Genomic DNA, 15,380 nt, shown 5'->3' with positions numbered 1-15,380 from the left:
GAACGAGGGAAGAGGAGGGCGAGGCGCGTGCAGCACTCTCTCCCGAATGCCCTCCCAGGGGCTGCTGAATCTGAGCCACCCCAGCGGGGAGAGTGGTCGTGGGGGCGTGGGGGTCACTTCTCACCAGAACTGCTTACTTTAGGTATGGGTCACCTTTACCAAGAGAGACAAAACACACCCAGAGGAAGTCTGGGAAAAGCTGGTCCCTGAGGAGTGAGGAGAGAGTCCCACACACCATCTCCAGGCTTGTGCCCCAGGACGGAAGGGAGGGGACAACAACTGGCCCTCTGCGGTTGTGGGGGGCTGAGTGGGCGTGTCGGGAAGTGTGAGCAAGATGGTGTCAGTGGCTGACGCGTGCCCACTGCTGGGCGTGATTCAGGGGCAGCGTGTGTTTCGGCTGCCGAGGGGAAGAGAGGGTGCTCATTCTGGCTGTTTGTGCTTGTGCACGGTGACAAGCCTGAGGAACCTGCGTGGCCACCCGGGTGCCTTTCTCTTTCGGCCTCATGTGTGACCAGGGGGAGCAGGGCCCGACTTCCCGTGAGCTTGGGGCTTGCAAGGGCCCAGGGCTTCTCCCAAGATCCTCAAGGCAGGGAGCCGGCCAGGCCACGTCTTCTATTTGAGTCCCTGGCTTAAGGCGCGGGACCCCACCCAAGCCAGACCCCTCCCTACCCACCGGTTGGGAGGAACCTGGGCTTTCCACCCTCCACCCTCCCCAACCAGTGAGTCGGAAAACCTGGTTTTCGGTGTGGGTTGTATCCAGGACAACCTCCTTCCCTCCCTTCTTTAAAAATGATTTTTTTGTAATGTTTATTTTTGAGGGGGGGGGGCAGAGTGTGAGTGGGGGAGGGGCAGCAGAATCCAAAGCCAGCTCCCAGCTGTTAGCACAGAGCCTGACGAGGGTCTCGCACCCATGAACCGCAAAATCGTGACCTGAGTCGGACGCTGCACCCACCAGGTCGCCCTGGCGCCCATCTCCTTCCCTCCCTGGTCTGAACGCTGGCTCTGGCTCCAAGACCCTTTCAGTGCTGAGTTGTGTGGAGTCCCTTTTAGACATTTAGCACGTTTGGCCTCAAGGCCTATTTATTTTATATAGAACATCTATATCCTTATTTTTTGTTTACATCTTATTTCCTGCCTCTGCCCAGCAGAACGTAAGCTCTGTGAGTACAGGGGCCTGTTTTGTTCACTGATGTGTTCAGAGCACCAGGATTGGCACACAGCAGATGGTATATGTATATACATACATACATATATATATACATATACATTTATGCACACACATGCACGCACACACAGTTTCGTGATCCTTAGCCCATTCCTGGCACTGAGTACAGAAAAATCAACCATCTGGGCCGGTGAGCTCACGGTGCGGGTCCCGCGGCAGTCTTATCCGGGTCCCGGCCAGCAGCCAGGCAGCTCCCGTGCACCTGCACCGGAGGTCCAGCAGAGGTACGGGCGGGAACGGAGGCTGGCACATGGCACAAACTCGAAGCAGGGTCCACACTTCCCCCGTTGTTTGTGGCCCATCGTCGGTCAAGCACAACGGGCCTGGAGGTGGGGGCCGGGGCAGGGGGTGCTCGATGGGGGCAGGGCCCGGCGCTGGAGGAGAGAACAGGAAGCTGGGAGGCGGGCTCTGTCACAGAAGCTGTGGCCCTGCGCCTGGGTCTGCGACCCTGCCCACCCACCTGAGCGGTGCAGGGTGTGGGGGCGCAAGAGGGGAAGGGGTGGATCCAGGCCCACCTGAGCGGTGCAGGGGCGGGCGGGGCGGGGGCGGTCCCGGGGCATCAATCCAGCAGTTCCTTGATGCACCAGCAGCAGAGGAGGATGTAGGCAACTTCCTTCAGGGTCTGCTGCAGGCCCTCCCATCCTGTGCCCGTCTTCATGACCGGCACCTGGAACCCAGTGCCCCACAGGGCCCTTCTGAAGGAGAAAGGCAGGGCCTGGGCGAGGGGCCGTGTCCGGGGCTGCATATGGGCCGCAGCTCTGAGGCGCACAGGGCTGTCTCGCGGGCCTTTTATCAGCAGCGTCCCCACCCCCTCAGACCTCATGACTATGGGGACAAAGGCCCCGGGGTCTAGCACAGGGAAGGCTCTGGGCCCAAGAATGGGCTGAGTCAGCCTCCATGGGCAGGGGTGGAGGCTGGGTTGGGGCGGGGGGGTGGGCCGGCCACCCCGTCTTCTGGCCTCCGCAGCCAGGCCAGCCCAGCTTCCCTTCTTCCAGCCTGGCTCTCCAAACCTCGGCGTCCTGCCCGGGGTGCCTCTCCCCCAGGGGCTGGCGTGGCTCCTGACCCTGCCCTCCGGTGGGCTCCTGCCGAGTGTTCTGTGTGCGTCCCCCCAGCACGTCCCCCCGTTGCCCCCCCACCGCCCCTGTTCCTCAGAGGGAGCACTGCCAGCTGGGAGCTGGCAGAGCCCGGCCCACGTCTGCTTCTCCCGTCCCGTCCCCTGGAGCAGGAAGACACAGGCAGAGCAGCAGGCACGCAAGAGGCGGTTTATTGACAGGGGACACCCCAGGGCGGCCTCCCTCTGGCTGCTCGGGGTCACGTGCGCGAGTTCCTCTCCTCGTCTTCGTTCTCCAGGAGGTAGGCTGGCCGGTAGGTGGGCTGGCCCCCCGGGCTCAGGCACTTCAGGGCCGGGTTCCTCACGGTGTTCTCGCGGCCCCCCAGCGACGTGTAGCTGGAGCAGGGCGGAGGCAGGCGAGTTCGGGGCAGGCTCTCCCCACCGCAGCACCCCACCTCGTCCCCACGCCCACGACACCCGTCCTCTCCCAGCACCCTTACCCTCGGTCATATAGGACACAGTACGGGACAAACAGCTGCCGCAGGAAGTCCCAGATGTCTCTGTAGGTCCAGTCCTGGGGGTCAGAGTGGGGTCACAAAGTCCCCCCTCCCACACTGCGGCCTGCCGCCTGGGCAGGGGCCCGCCTAGAGCTCTTCTGCTTCCCGGGCTCTGAGGGAGGCCTCCTGTGGGATTCTCTGGGATTCTCTGGGATTCTCCGGGATTCTCCGGCACAGCCTGCTGGGTGCGGCCACGCAACGCAACGCAAAACGGGAAACCTTTGCCCGCCTCCCTCCGCCCCCAAGCCACCCCCCAGGGACCGGCGTGCTCCAGGACAGACGTGGTTGTGTCCAGGAGTCCACGCAGCCCTCTGCGTCTCCAGCTGGGCCGTCTAACGTGGCCGCGGCTGGAAATGGGGTTAGTGCCTCTGAAGAAGCGAATTCTGAAGGGTATTTAATTTTTAAAATGAAGATATAACACCCACACCACAGAATTCGTCACACTTGGAGCGCACCACTCAGTGGTTTGGGGTCATTCTTTCTTTCATTTCAGTAGGTTGTAATTTGAGTATCGATAAGAGGCTGGTGGCTGCCATTCTGGGCAGTGCAGACCTAAAGGTAGAAAGCACAAGCCCGCCACTGAATCGGTGCTCCCTACAGAATGGTCAGAAAGCTGAACGGCTGAGCAGCACAGCCTCCCTTGGGTGATGGGGGTCCCTCACGCGAGCCCCGGGCTCCCACCTCTCCCACGTGGGGGGCCAGGGCGCAATGAGCGACAGGGGTCGGGAGACGGGAGGCGCTGCGGCCCCCTCCCCGTTACCAGCAGCGGGTTGACGCGCACGAAGGCAGGCCAGCCAGGGTCCGTGGGGCTGAAGGGGTGGAGGCTGCAGGAGTAGGGGTCGGTGCGGCGGGTGCCCATCAGGACGGCCTCCAGCTGGGGGTGCCGGGCCTGCAGCTCACACAGGGCCTGCTTCATGTGGCCCTCGGCCTCCAGCACCTGCAGATTATACCTGAGGAGGGGAGGGGCGGGGGTCAGAAGCGGGCACTGCTGAGCCGCACCCGGAGCCCACACTTCCGGGCCCTCAGTACCTCTTGATGGTGTCCTGTAGGAACTGCTCCAGCTCGGGGAAGGGGGAGATGTTGCGGATGTACAGGATCTGGAGCGGCTCCTGAGTATCAGGGCGTGTCCTGGGGAGGGGAGGACGCACAGGCTTGGCAGAGCAATGCTCCCCAGAGAGCTCGCACACTGTTCTGTCTGCTCCTGGGTGGACTGTGACCTCCCTGTGCTCAGGGCCGGTGGCCTACACGTCCACCCAGGGCCACCCAGGGCCACCCAGATGTCAGATGCTCAGTCAATGTGGCGGGGGAAGAGTGTGGAGAGGTCACCACGGCTCCCTCCCTCCCAAACCACACCTGGCCGCCCTCTCCCTCCTTGCTGCCTTCGCCCCGGGGCGTGGGCTCACCTCTGCACGGCCGCGTGGAAGAGGTGCAGGAGGGCCGTGCAGTCCTTGCCTCCATTGAAGCCCACGCAAAGGTGGCTGAGGTCGTACTGAGCCAGGGCGGTCTCAATGGTCTGCAGGGCGCCTGCCACCTTTCCCCCCAGAGAAGACCCTGCAAGGAGACAGACAAGAAGATACGTACACGTGGCTGTCAGAGGGCAGTGGGGGGGGGGGGGGGGGTGGCCACACCGCCCTGGCCTGAAGCCTCTCCAGGCTTCCCAGTGTTTCCAGAGTAAAGGCCGGAGTCCTACATGCCCTTCAGGGTCTGTCCCGGCCTGCCATTCAGAACCCTTCACCTCAGTGTCTTCCCTCGGGGGGCCCTGCTCTCCTTCGTTCCCCTAAACCCCACCCTGTTTGCTCTCACCCACCTCCCGGTGGGGCCCAATCCTCGTCATCGGCCCACATGTCCGACACTCGCCCAGCAGACTGTATTTAACGTACATACGCCCAGGTCAAGGCTGACCTCCCCACCGTGGAGGCCGCTGAGACCGACGTCTCGTGCCTGACGCCTACCTTTCTTGTTACACTGCCGGCCCAGAAGGCCGTGGTGTGTAACACACTGTCCTGTTGAGCTCGGTCCGTAGTCCCCAGCACAGTGCTGGCAGGAGCGGGCACCCGGTTGACATTTACTGGAAGAATGACCGACGGCGCCGGAGCTATCCCCCCCCTCTCAGACCCTACGTTCCCGAGACCTGGGCAGGGGTGGGGTGGGCACGTGCAGCCCCCACCCCCCCAGGCCCCTACCTGATTCTGCGAGCTGGTAGACAGCCTCCCTGGCCTGCCCCACGGCGTCGGGCACGTAGGGGACCAGCGATCCCGGGGGCAGACGGGCAGTCAGGTAGGCCAGGCACTCCTCCAGCGGCCCTTCTTCCTCCGAGTCCAGCGACAGCTTCACCCGATAGTAGTTGCTGCCCCAGTCGGGGTAGGAGCCCAGGCCGAGCCTGCGCCCAAAGTGGGCCTGCGCCTCAGCCAGCACAGGGGCGATGGAGGCCTCATCGGCGGCCACGTACAGCTCCCGCAGGTGGAACTGTACCGCCGTGTTCCGGAACAGCCCCTTCAGCCCCTCCAGCACCCTCCGCAGCAGCTCGGGGATGCCTGGGAAGAGGTAGACATTTCGGACGGAGACCAGCGGGAACTTGAAGGGCCGGCCCGTGTGAGGGTCTGTGCCGTAATGCAGGCGGGCGGAGGAGGGCACTGCGGACAGCTTCTCGCAGCCCTTCCCTCCGAGGGCTCGGATGGCCGCTTCCAGCTCGGGGTGCGGCTTGAGCTCATCCCCGAAGGCCTGTGCTACCGCCTCAAAGGTCACATCATCGTGAGTGGGGCCGATGCCCCCTGCCGTGAGGACGTGGGTGAAGCGGCTGGAGAAAGAAGTGACCTCTGCCGCGATGGTGGCCACCTCGTCGGGTACGACAGAGACCCGGCACACCTGGACCCCCAGGGAGCGCAGTGTCCGGCATAGAAAGTAGGTGTTGGTGTCCTGAGTGTGTCCCTGGGAGATGAGATGGGGACGATGAGAGTGTCAGTGCTGCAGGACTCGAGGGCAAAGGGGAAGGGGTGACAGCCATGTGGGGCATCGTGCTCTTTTGGGGGACGCTGCCTCGTGAGGCTCTAAAGCCTGGACTGGGTACGAGGGTGAGAAAATCCAGCTGAACAGCCGGAGGTCGCATGACCCACCTTGGGCCTCCTTCTCCGTGCTTTGACCTTGACCTCATCTATGCCTCAGGATTCGGTGGCCAATTCTATGTGGACGACCCATCCACTTCCTCCCCAACCCTGACGGTTTCAGCTCCCTGGCTCCGCCTACCTATCGGGCATCTCTGCCGTATTCCTGGCCGTTGTCACTTTGGCCAGTGGCCTCCCCAGACACTGTCCACTGCCAGTGAGGCCCTCCTACCGTCAAGTATACTGAAATGTCTCCCCATCTGCTCTCTTCTCTTGGTCCCTACCGCCGCCAGGCAGGTCCTTGGCACCTGTCATCTGGCCATTGTCGAGGCCCCCTGGCCAGGCTCCCGGCCGCCAGCCCCAGCGCTCTGCCCAGTGCCTTCTGACTAACCTTTCTAATGTGTTACTGGGATTGCATCACTCTTGGGCTCAAAAGCCCTGTGTTGTTTCCAAACATATACAGAATAAAGTTCACATTCCTTTGCAGAACATTTGAGGCTGCCTGCGGTGTGCACACGATCTTCCTTTGCAGCCCCTTCTCCTTCGACTTCTTTCCAGAGGGCTTAGCGGACAAGGGTTACTTGGAGTAAGAGGGACTCAGGTTGGAATCCCCCCTCTACCACCTCCTGGCTATGGAACCTTGGACAAGCTAGCTTCTCGGTCTCATAATCTATTAATTGACATTTATAATAAAAGTATTGAACCTCAGGGGATTGTTCTAAGGGTTAGTAAAACCGCACATGTGATCTAGAAGCACAGTCGCGGGCCCTAGTAAGCACTCAAAAAGGAGGGGTCAAGATCACTACCTCAAACCCGATGCCTACCACGACCTTTAACAAGATTTCCCTCGATTGCTCAGAAGAATCCGACGGATTTCTTCCGTCCAGTAGTTTCCTTCTATTTCGCTTACTCACTCTGCCAAGTGCCTTGGGTCATTTTCCAAACAGGCTGGCTGTAACTCTTCAATAACACATGCACCTGTACCCCCTTCACAAGTCGGACTCCCCGTCATTTCTGTGAAGCCCCTCCTACTCCTATCAAGTTGCTGGACAAACTGAAGCCACCTTGCTACAAGTTTTCAACAGAGTGATGGAAAGCACAAGGGTCACTTTCCCTCTAACATGCTGGGCTCACTCCAGGACTCCACGGCAGCAAGGGGGCTCCCGCCCTGGCCTGCCTTCCCTCAACAGATCGTGCAGCAGGATCTTAAGGACAGGAGCACGCCACACACCCCCCTTCTGTCCCAGACGCACCTTGAGGATCTCATCTCCAACAATGATGATGCCCGCCGTCACGCTGCGCCCTGAGGGAGGTTCAGAGGCCCTAGATGCCATGGTCCTGCCTTCTCTGCCCCTCTGCAAGGCCCTCCAGTAGCCACCCAGGGCCCCAAATAGGGGTCGAAAGCAGGGGAGTCGCGCCAGGTCTACAGGGCACTGGGGGCCATAGCCTGGGAACAGGGGGGTCCGGGGTCAAGGGAACCTGGAGGAGCCAGAAAGGACATTGGGGGAGAGCAGGAGTGCATGTTCTTTTTTCCTTAGAGGGAGACCTCGCCGGGCCCTTGACAAGCGACTCCTTTATCCCTGCCTTCAACGGACGTGTTCTCACCCCATCCCAGCCTCTTCACAAGCTTGGCTCTGGTCTCCTTAAAGCGTCCTGCTCTCCCGAGCACCTACCACTTTACGTAGGTCTCCTGCGCGCCGAGCTCGGCCCCCCCTGGCCGGCGACAGCCCGGCAGCCTGCACCTTTAAATTTCTCTCCTCTTTGGGGACCGGTCCCTTTAAGCGTCTCGCCCCCCCCCCCCCCCCTTTAAACGCGGCCCCTCCCTCCGCCGCGGGCCGAGCTCAGGCGCCGGGCCCGCCGGGGCCCGCACCCTTTCTGGCCTGCAGTCCCCGTCCCCGCCACTCCGCCCCCGCCCGCCCAGCTGCCCCGGGTCCCCACCTGCCTTCCCGGCCGGCGCCCTCCGCTCCCGCGCGGCCCCGGGCGGCTTCCGCACGCAGCGTCCCGCCTTGGATCGCGCCTGCCACGTCAGTTGGCCATCTCGGCTGTCGCTCAGACTGCCTCCAAGGGCCCACGGGTGCAGGCGGCCGTCGCTCGCCAGCCCCAGCCCGGGGGCGGGAGCAGCGCGGGGTTGTTATGGGCGACAAGCACGTGGTCACCCTCACCCGGAACTGCGGGGGCGGGGCCGACGGGGGGGGGGTGTACCTCGGCTGCTGCTCCAGGTGCTGGCGGGAAAGGGAGGTGTGATTCTAACCTCGGTCCCGTTTTCGGGTTCTTGTGTGCAGTGCTAGCGGTCTTTAACCCCGACTCGAATTCTAGGCAAAGGGGATTTTTTTTGTAGCGCATGGCCCTTCGAGGGACACCAAGTATCAGCATTGGCCGTGAAGGAGGGAGAGCTTGGAGAGGACTTTTTAGTGCGTGGAACTTTCATTTATTTTTTTCTTTTTAAATGTTTATTTCTTTTTTTAAGTCATTCCCTGTCAGCAATTATTTTTTTTATTAATTCATTTATTGTTTAATTTACATCCAAGTTAGCATATAGCGCAACAGTGATTTCAGGAGTAGATTCCTTAGTGCCCCTTCCCCATTTAGCCCACACCCCTTCCACCACCCCTCCAGTAACCCTGTTTGTTCTCCGTATTTAAGAGTCTTTTATGTTTTGTCCCCCTCCCTGTTTTTATATTATTTTTGCTTCCCTTCCCTTTTGTTCATCTGTTTTGTCTCTTAAAGTCCTCATATGGGTGAAGTCATATAATTTTTGTCTTTCTCTAATTTCGCTCAGCATAATACCCTCCAGTTCCATCCACGTAGCTGCAAATGGCAAGATTTCATTCTTTTTGATTGCCGAGTAATACTCCATCGTATATATAGACCACATCTTCTTTATCCATTCATCCATCGACGGACATTTGGGCTCCTTCCGTCCTTTGGCTGTTGTGGATAGCGCTGCTGTAAACGTGGGGGTGCATGTGTCCCTTCGAAACAGCCCACCTGTATCCCTTGGAGAAATACCTGGTAGTGCAATTGCTGGGTGGTAGGGTAGTTCTACTTTTAATTTTTTCAGGAACCTCCACACTGTTTTCCAGAACGGCTGCACCAGTTTGCATTCCCACCAGCAGTCCGCATCCTCACCAACGTCTGTTGTTGCCCGAGTTGTTAATGTTAGCCATTCTGACAGGTGTAAGGTGGTATCTCATTGTGGTTTTGATTTGTGTTTCCCTGATGATGAGTGATGTGGAGCATTTTTTCATGTGTCGGTTGGCCGTCTGGATGTCTTCTTTGGAAAAGTATCTATTCATGTCTTTTGCGCATTTCTTCACTGGATTAGTTATTTTTTGGGTGTTGAGTTTGACAAGTTCTTTCTAGATTTTGGATACTAACCCTTTATCTGATATGTCGTTTGCAGATATCTTCTCCCCTTCTGTCGGTTGCCTTTTAGTTTTGCTGATTGTTTCCTTCACCGTGCAGAAGCTTTTTACTTTGATGAGGTCCCAATAGTTCATGTTTGCTTCTGTTTCCCTTGCCTCTGGAGACACTTGAGTAAGAAGTTGCGATGGCCAAGATCAAAGAGGTTTTTGCCTGCTTTCTCCTTGAGGCTTTTGATGGCTTCCTGTTTTACATTGAGGTCTTTCATTCATTTTGAGTTTGTTTTTGTGTATGGTGTAAGAAAGTGGTCTGGGTTCATTCTTCTGCATGTGGCTGTCCAGTTTTCCCAGTACGACTTGCTGAAGAGACTGTCTTTATTCCATTGGATATTCTTTCCTGCTTTGTCAAAGATTATTTGGCCGTATGTTTGTGGGTCCTTTTCTAGGTTCTCTATTCTGTTCCATTGATCTGAGTGTCTGTTTTTGTGCCAAAAAATGTGTATTTTTGAGACAGAGCGAGAGCTCACGCAGTGGAGGGGCAGAGAGAGGGAGACACAGAACCGGAAGCAGGCTCCAGGCTCTGAGCTGTCAGCACAGAGCCCGACGCAGGGCTTAAACTCAGGAACCGTAAGATCATGACCTGAGCTGAAGTCGGAGGCTTAACCACTGAGCAATCTAGGCATCCCAGCTTTCATTTATTTCTATTATAAACGGTAAAGCTATGTACTTAACCCTCTTGACAAGAAAAAGCCTAACTCCCCCCCCCACCCCCCCCCCCCCCGCCGCCCCGTCCAGATAGTGCTTAATTTGAACATCACCTTTGCCAATTTGGGTCTTCTAGGTACCAGTGAGGGCAGTGACTAGGGGATGCCACGTGTCCACTTTCGATTCTTACATCATCCTAGCTTACTCTCATTTCAGTTGCCTTTGATCTAAAAGGGCTTCTTAAATTCTAATGTTTGATCATCTGGGACCCTCCTTTTAAAAATGTTTTAATTTTTTTAAATAATCTCTATGCCCAACATGGGACTTGAACTGACGACCAGGAGAGAGTTGCATGCTGTATGGACTGCACTAGCCAGGCTCCCCATCTGGGACTTTAATATGCTGATTAAGTCTCCCCCATTCAGGAGGTTTGGGTGGGAGCTTGAGATCTGCATTTAACAAGCTCTCCTGTCATGCTGACGCTGCTGGTACCTGGACTATGTTTTCTGTAGTAAACACATAAAATTCATGCATCACTGGGAGGACAGCCAAACCACACCCACCCTCATTTTACTCTCCTAAAGCCCCAGATAGATGATACCCATTTTACAGATGGGCAACAGGCTAAGACAAAGGAAGGGATGCCATCCAGCAACCCCAAAACAAAAAACAAAGGTAGAGCCAGACTTCTAGACTATTCTTTCTCAAGCGATAAGCCCTGTGTGTGTTTTTCAATTAAAAGAACCTCAGCTAAAAAAAAAAAATTTTTTTTAAAGATTTTAAAGTGATCTCCGCACCCAGCGTGGGGTTCAAACTCACGACCCCAAGATCAAGAGCTCTGTGCTATACCAACTGGCCCAGCCAGATGCCCCTATAAAGTGAATTTAAAGGCAAAACAAAAGTCCCACTTGCCTAACAATAAGTCACATGAGCCATCATCTTTACTAGCAATGGTGATAGTGTCTCCCCACCCCACCCCCAACAGCTCTGATCCAATCCTCTATCTGTGGGTTCTCAAGCTTGAGTGGGTGCCAGAATCACCTGGAGAGCCTGTTAAAACCTTGCTAGGCCTAACCGTCAGAGTTTCTGATTCAGCAGGTCTAGGGTGGAGTCCAATAATTTGCATTTCTAACAAGGCTTGAGGTGAAGTCATGCTCTGGTTCAGGGACCACAACTGAACTCCTGCCATAGTAGTAAATGGGTGGATGATGGGGGCGGGGGGGGGGGGCAGGGAGATAATTTCCTTTATTTAGTACTGCTGTGATTTTTAAAAGTGGGGGGTAAGCTATTATTTGGAAGAATGCTTTCTTTTTTTTTTTTTAAGGTTTTACTTTGGAGTAATCTCCTCACCCAACATGGGACTCGCACTCACGACCCTGAGATCAAGGGTTGCATGCTCCACCGACTGAGCCAGCCAGGGGCCCCTTGGAGAAATGTTTTCTCAAACAACTACAGCTTATACCTGTTTCCCCAAAGGTTAGTACTCCAGCTACCTGCAGAAAAATGCTTGAAATTCCCACATCCAGGCCACACCCCAGACCAATTAAGTCAACATCTCTCAGGCACCAGAACTTGCCAGGAAAAACAGCAGGGGCTGCCCTCCACGTCCCCCTCTCCTGCCCCCAGGTGTGCCTGAGCCTTGGGCCCGGCAGGAAGGGGGCACAGGGCAGCCTCTGGCTGACGGCCTCCTCCCTTCACCCTCTCGTGCCCTTCAGATACCAGGACTACAGCGAAGGCGCCATCCCGGGCTGTAGGAAACAGTTCGTTTGCTTTCCTGCCTGAGGTGATGTCTCCACACAGCCTTTAGCTCAGGCTAATAGAGCAGCATATCGTTTCAGATGTTTGACAGAAAGTCTGCTTGAAGTAGGTTAAAAACCGGTTACACGAATGTTGAAACGACCCTCATTATTAGCAAAGAGCTGGGCTTCATGATCTAAGCGAAGGGGGCACAACCACAAACAGGGTGCTGCTCGCAGCGACCCCAAGAGGGGAGACCTCGACAAGCAAAGAATCAGGTCGTAAAAACTTCCTCTTTAATCAAGGCTTTTTAACACGGAACAGGTTTCCTGAATAAAACGGACGGTTTCCAGTACAATGAAACATAAACCACCACACAACATGCAACACCTGGCAGGAAGAAACAAAACGGCAAGTTTACGCATCCCTGCCACGGCCTTATGCTCAGAGGAGCCGCTTCCTCCATCTACCAAGTGTGTTCTGCAGGATAGAGCTCGGCAGGGCTTCTGGGGTCACGCTCGGCCGAGGCTGCAGCCCGAACGGCGCTCAGCCGGCTGGGCCGTGCTGCTGTTGGCTCAGGCGAAGCGGTCACCAGCACAGACAGTCTGAACATCCTTTCAATATCAAAGTGGGAAGCAAGAAGGCAATGGAATAATGTCACCCGAAGATGTCGTTAGCACGTGAGGACAGCTGTGCGAAGCCCGAGGCCGAAAGGTGGCTGCCGGCTTCATTTCTTTGGCTTCTTGGGCAATGGTCGCCGGAACAACAAGATGTGAGGTTCTGAAAGAGCGAGTGAAACCTAAGAGGCAAGCTCACACTCGTCTGCGCACAGCCTACGGTCTCCCACCCGCACCTCCCAGAGACAGCGATCAGATCTTCACGACTAAATTACGACGTCAGCACGCGGCCTTAGAACCAGACCCAAAAGCTGGGCCTGTCTGCCAAGTACAGAATTGTTAGTATCAGTTCTTTTGCTATGTTTGTGCAGCCCCGGGGGAGCCCTTTATTAGTTTTGCCTGGCAGCTTGGTGTCTGGTGTCTTATCAAGAAATACACTTTCCTTGGCTTATTTGGATAACATCCAAGAACTCACTTTCTGATGGAGAATGACGAAGGAGCCACAGCCTCCTCCGGGGTATACGTGGCCTTAAAAAAAAGACTACGCTCGGACGAAGTTAGAGATTAAAAGGGGTTTTTTTCAGTGACACCTTGTCTCTGAACTTCCCCTCTGATACTTTTCTCTTATTTCTGGTCACTTCAGTTTTTCTAGACGGCTGGTGAGGAACCAATAAACCACCATTACCTTCCCTGATTTCTGTGGGTTCTGCGATCTTATCGCTCTTTCTTGCCCTCAGTGAAGGAACCCGTATGATTGCTCTCAGCCACTGCACCAACCTGGTTCGTGGATCATATAATGGACCCATCCCTGACTCTGCTGAACGCCGAGATTCCGCCACTCAGATTCAGACATCAAATGGGTTTTAGGGACCAGCTTGGCTATGTCCTTGGGCAACATGACGTGCCTGTAACAGAAACATGGACAGGTGGGGGGACTCCCATCAGTGGTGGGGACAGTCCGTTAGACAAGTGCTTACATACAAAGCCAAGAGAGGAAAGAAAGGAAAAATTGGTTTCTGACAGTAGGGAGTTTATATAAATTCATTGTGGGGTAAAGGCAGCTAGAATCAAAGGCCAAGTTCTGCAAATCCTCCTGCAAGTACATCACAAAGCACGAATTAATGAGCAACGAAGCGAATGAGCACCTAACTTCCAGGCACCGTTGATGCACTGCCTCTCGCCTCCTGGAGCCCAGGCCCCTACTTGATTACTCGGAATCAACAGAATGGCAGCCCCATCGCAGAGTGTTAATAACAGAGGCAGTTTTGAGAAGGATCGGTGAAGAAAGGCCTCTTATGGAGCGCTGTGTGGAAGAGCCCTCACAAAGGATGAACTGTCAACGTAAACCCTTTAAATCTATCCTCGATTTCATTTTCCTGACTCTGAAGGGATGTGCCATGAGACTTCCCCGGGGAAACGCCTTGTCTTCCTAACCAAGGATAAGTCTCCTTTCGTGGCAAAAAAGTATTCCCCTGCCACGAACCCTGATACACTTCATCAGGCTCCGTGAAAATACACTAAACGCTCCCCGTGCTAGTAACAGAGATGCTTCCCAGAGACATGATTCTGGTCTAAGTATCTGAAAATAGCTTACATTCTAACAAGTCCCTGGCACATTGCACCAAACAGACCCCCTCACGACAAGCTGTTTCTCAAACCAACATACCACTGCCAAGATCTACAACTTCCAGAGAGATGAAACTCCTGACTCCTCCCTAGTCCCACAGAGATGCTATAAGCGCTTAGTTCAGATGGGGAGGAAAAAGTTAACGGGCCCCAGCGGAGCTGCGGGTCTTCCCCAGGCAGCTGGCGTCACCGCGGTCCTGTATCTGCACCTGTCAGCACGCACCGAGCCGGCCACAGGGCCCAGCCCCGCACGAGGCGGAAAAGAAACACAACCAAAGCAAGTTTGCATTGCACGTCCTTCAATTTTGGGGGCAAGATACGAACTAGGAAGTTGTTTCAAGGATCATGCCCTCATTTGCAGAATCCTTGGTCTTCCCGCATCTTTCAACCTGGAATCACGGAGTTGGATTAACTCCAAACCCCGAGGCTCTGTAAGGACCCCCTTCTTCACCATCCGTGCCGAGCTCTGTTGCTCCCACATAACCTGCACCTATGTCCATCACGTCCCTTCTCGCCCTCTCTCTGAAGCCTGCAGCGTTTCCACAAACGTCTCGGGCTGTGGGGAGCAGAGGCCAGGGCTCATGCCCGCACTTAACACAACACCTGGAGGCGCTCCGTAACTGTTTCGAATGTTCGAAGGGCATCCGGCAGGCCCCTGCCAAGTCCCTTCTCAAAGCCCTCGGCCAGCGTCACCCCCTCGCAGGTCCCGGAAGCCCCCTTCCTGGAACAAGCCCACGCCCCCTTTGCAGGAATCCGCGGGCACCTCTCGCGCCGCCGTGGCCACCTCCTCTCAGTAGGCCCCGGAGGCCCCGAGGTGTCGCCGCGACACCAGCAGTCTCCAGAAGGCAAGCACACCTCGCTCTGCCGAGGGGGCGGGGCCGTCAGCCTAGAGCCCCTAGCCACGCCCACTCCGAGTCCGCCACTTTCTACTTTCCCCGGTGCCGCCAGGCCCTGGCGCGTGCGCCGTACGCTCTCAGCGACCGTCCCCAGCCCCGCGGCTCGGGTCTCCCGCGCATGCGCCGGTCCCGTCGCTTCAGCTCCGGTTCCTAACTCTTCTTGCCCTCACTTGTCGAAGTTCACGACCTCGCGGTGGGCCCCGCGCCGGCACTAACCGGTACTCGAACTCCTCGTCGTCGTATTTGTCCGAATAGTAAATCTGTTTGTGCGACATGACCGCTCGGCCTGAGGATCGTCAGCCCCGCGCCGCCAACCTCCGAACAACTCCCAGCAGCACGCGCTCCCACCCACTTTGGCCTCGCTTTCAAACACGCCGCCCGCGCTTCCCATTGGTCCCTTTGGCTTAAGGCGGGACAGCTCTACCTTCAAGCCTCGGATTGGCTTAGATTCGCTTCTCCTCGAGTCCTTATTGGAGTGCACCTCTCACGTTCCTCAAGAACGA

The 15,380-nt window shown here is 56.4% G+C and overlaps 3 protein-coding genes across 7 annotated transcripts; all 3 read right to left on the bottom strand.

The window, feature by feature from the left end:
• Positions 1-1,053: 1,053 nt before the first annotated feature.
• LENEP (lens epithelial protein) lies at positions 1,054-2,320 on the bottom strand. Its single transcript, XM_015086831.3, has 2 exons — positions 1,741-2,320; positions 1,054-1,599 (listed from the first exon to the last, which is right to left on the bottom strand). The coding sequence occupies exon 1, from the start codon at positions 2,046-2,048 to the stop codon at positions 1,785-1,787; it is 264 nt and encodes an 87-aa protein (XP_014942317.1). The 5' UTR covers positions 2,049-2,320; the 3' UTR covers positions 1,054-1,599; positions 1,741-1,784.
• A 146-nt stretch (positions 2,321-2,466) lies between these two features.
• FLAD1 (flavin adenine dinucleotide synthetase 1) lies at positions 2,467-8,011 on the bottom strand. 5 transcript variants are annotated; one of them, XM_027048494.2, is made up of 9 exons: positions 7,873-8,011; positions 7,188-7,413; positions 5,017-5,761; positions 4,786-4,901; positions 4,237-4,384; positions 3,863-4,043; positions 3,594-3,783; positions 2,777-2,850; positions 2,467-2,672 (listed from the first exon to the last, which is right to left on the bottom strand). In XM_027048494.2, the coding sequence occupies exons 2-9, from the start codon at positions 7,266-7,268 to the stop codon at positions 2,537-2,539; spliced, it is 1,671 nt and encodes a 556-aa protein (XP_026904295.1). In that variant the 5' UTR covers positions 7,269-7,413; positions 7,873-8,011; the 3' UTR covers positions 2,467-2,536. The 5 variants fall into 5 exon arrangements, 4 of the variants coding, with proteins under 4 accessions (XP_026904295.1, XP_026904294.1, XP_014942319.2 ...); XM_027048493.2 differs by lacking the exon at positions 7,873-8,011 and having other exon boundaries at positions 7,188-7,733; XM_015086833.3 differs by lacking the exons at positions 4,786-4,901; positions 7,873-8,011 and having other exon boundaries at positions 3,863-3,961; positions 7,188-7,728.
• A 4,001-nt stretch (positions 8,012-12,012) lies between these two features.
• Positions 12,013-15,272, bottom strand: CKS1B (CDC28 protein kinase regulatory subunit 1B). Its single transcript, XM_015086835.3, has 3 exons — positions 15,094-15,272; positions 13,133-13,260; positions 12,013-12,518 (listed from the first exon to the last, which is right to left on the bottom strand). Exons 1-3 carry the CDS (start codon positions 15,150-15,152, stop codon positions 12,466-12,468), a joined length of 240 nt encoding a protein of 79 aa, XP_014942321.1. The 5' UTR covers positions 15,153-15,272; the 3' UTR covers positions 12,013-12,465.
• Between the last annotated feature and the right edge of the window lie 108 nt (positions 15,273-15,380).

Source organism: Acinonyx jubatus, chromosome E4 (assembly GCF_027475565.1).
Source record: "Acinonyx jubatus isolate Ajub_Pintada_27869175 chromosome E4, VMU_Ajub_asm_v1.0, whole genome shotgun sequence".
NCBI classification, from domain to species: Eukaryota; Metazoa; Chordata; class Mammalia; order Carnivora; family Felidae; genus Acinonyx; species Acinonyx jubatus.
The sequence above is the reverse complement of the archived record's forward strand: the minus strand, read 5'-3'. Positions and strand labels throughout refer to the sequence as shown.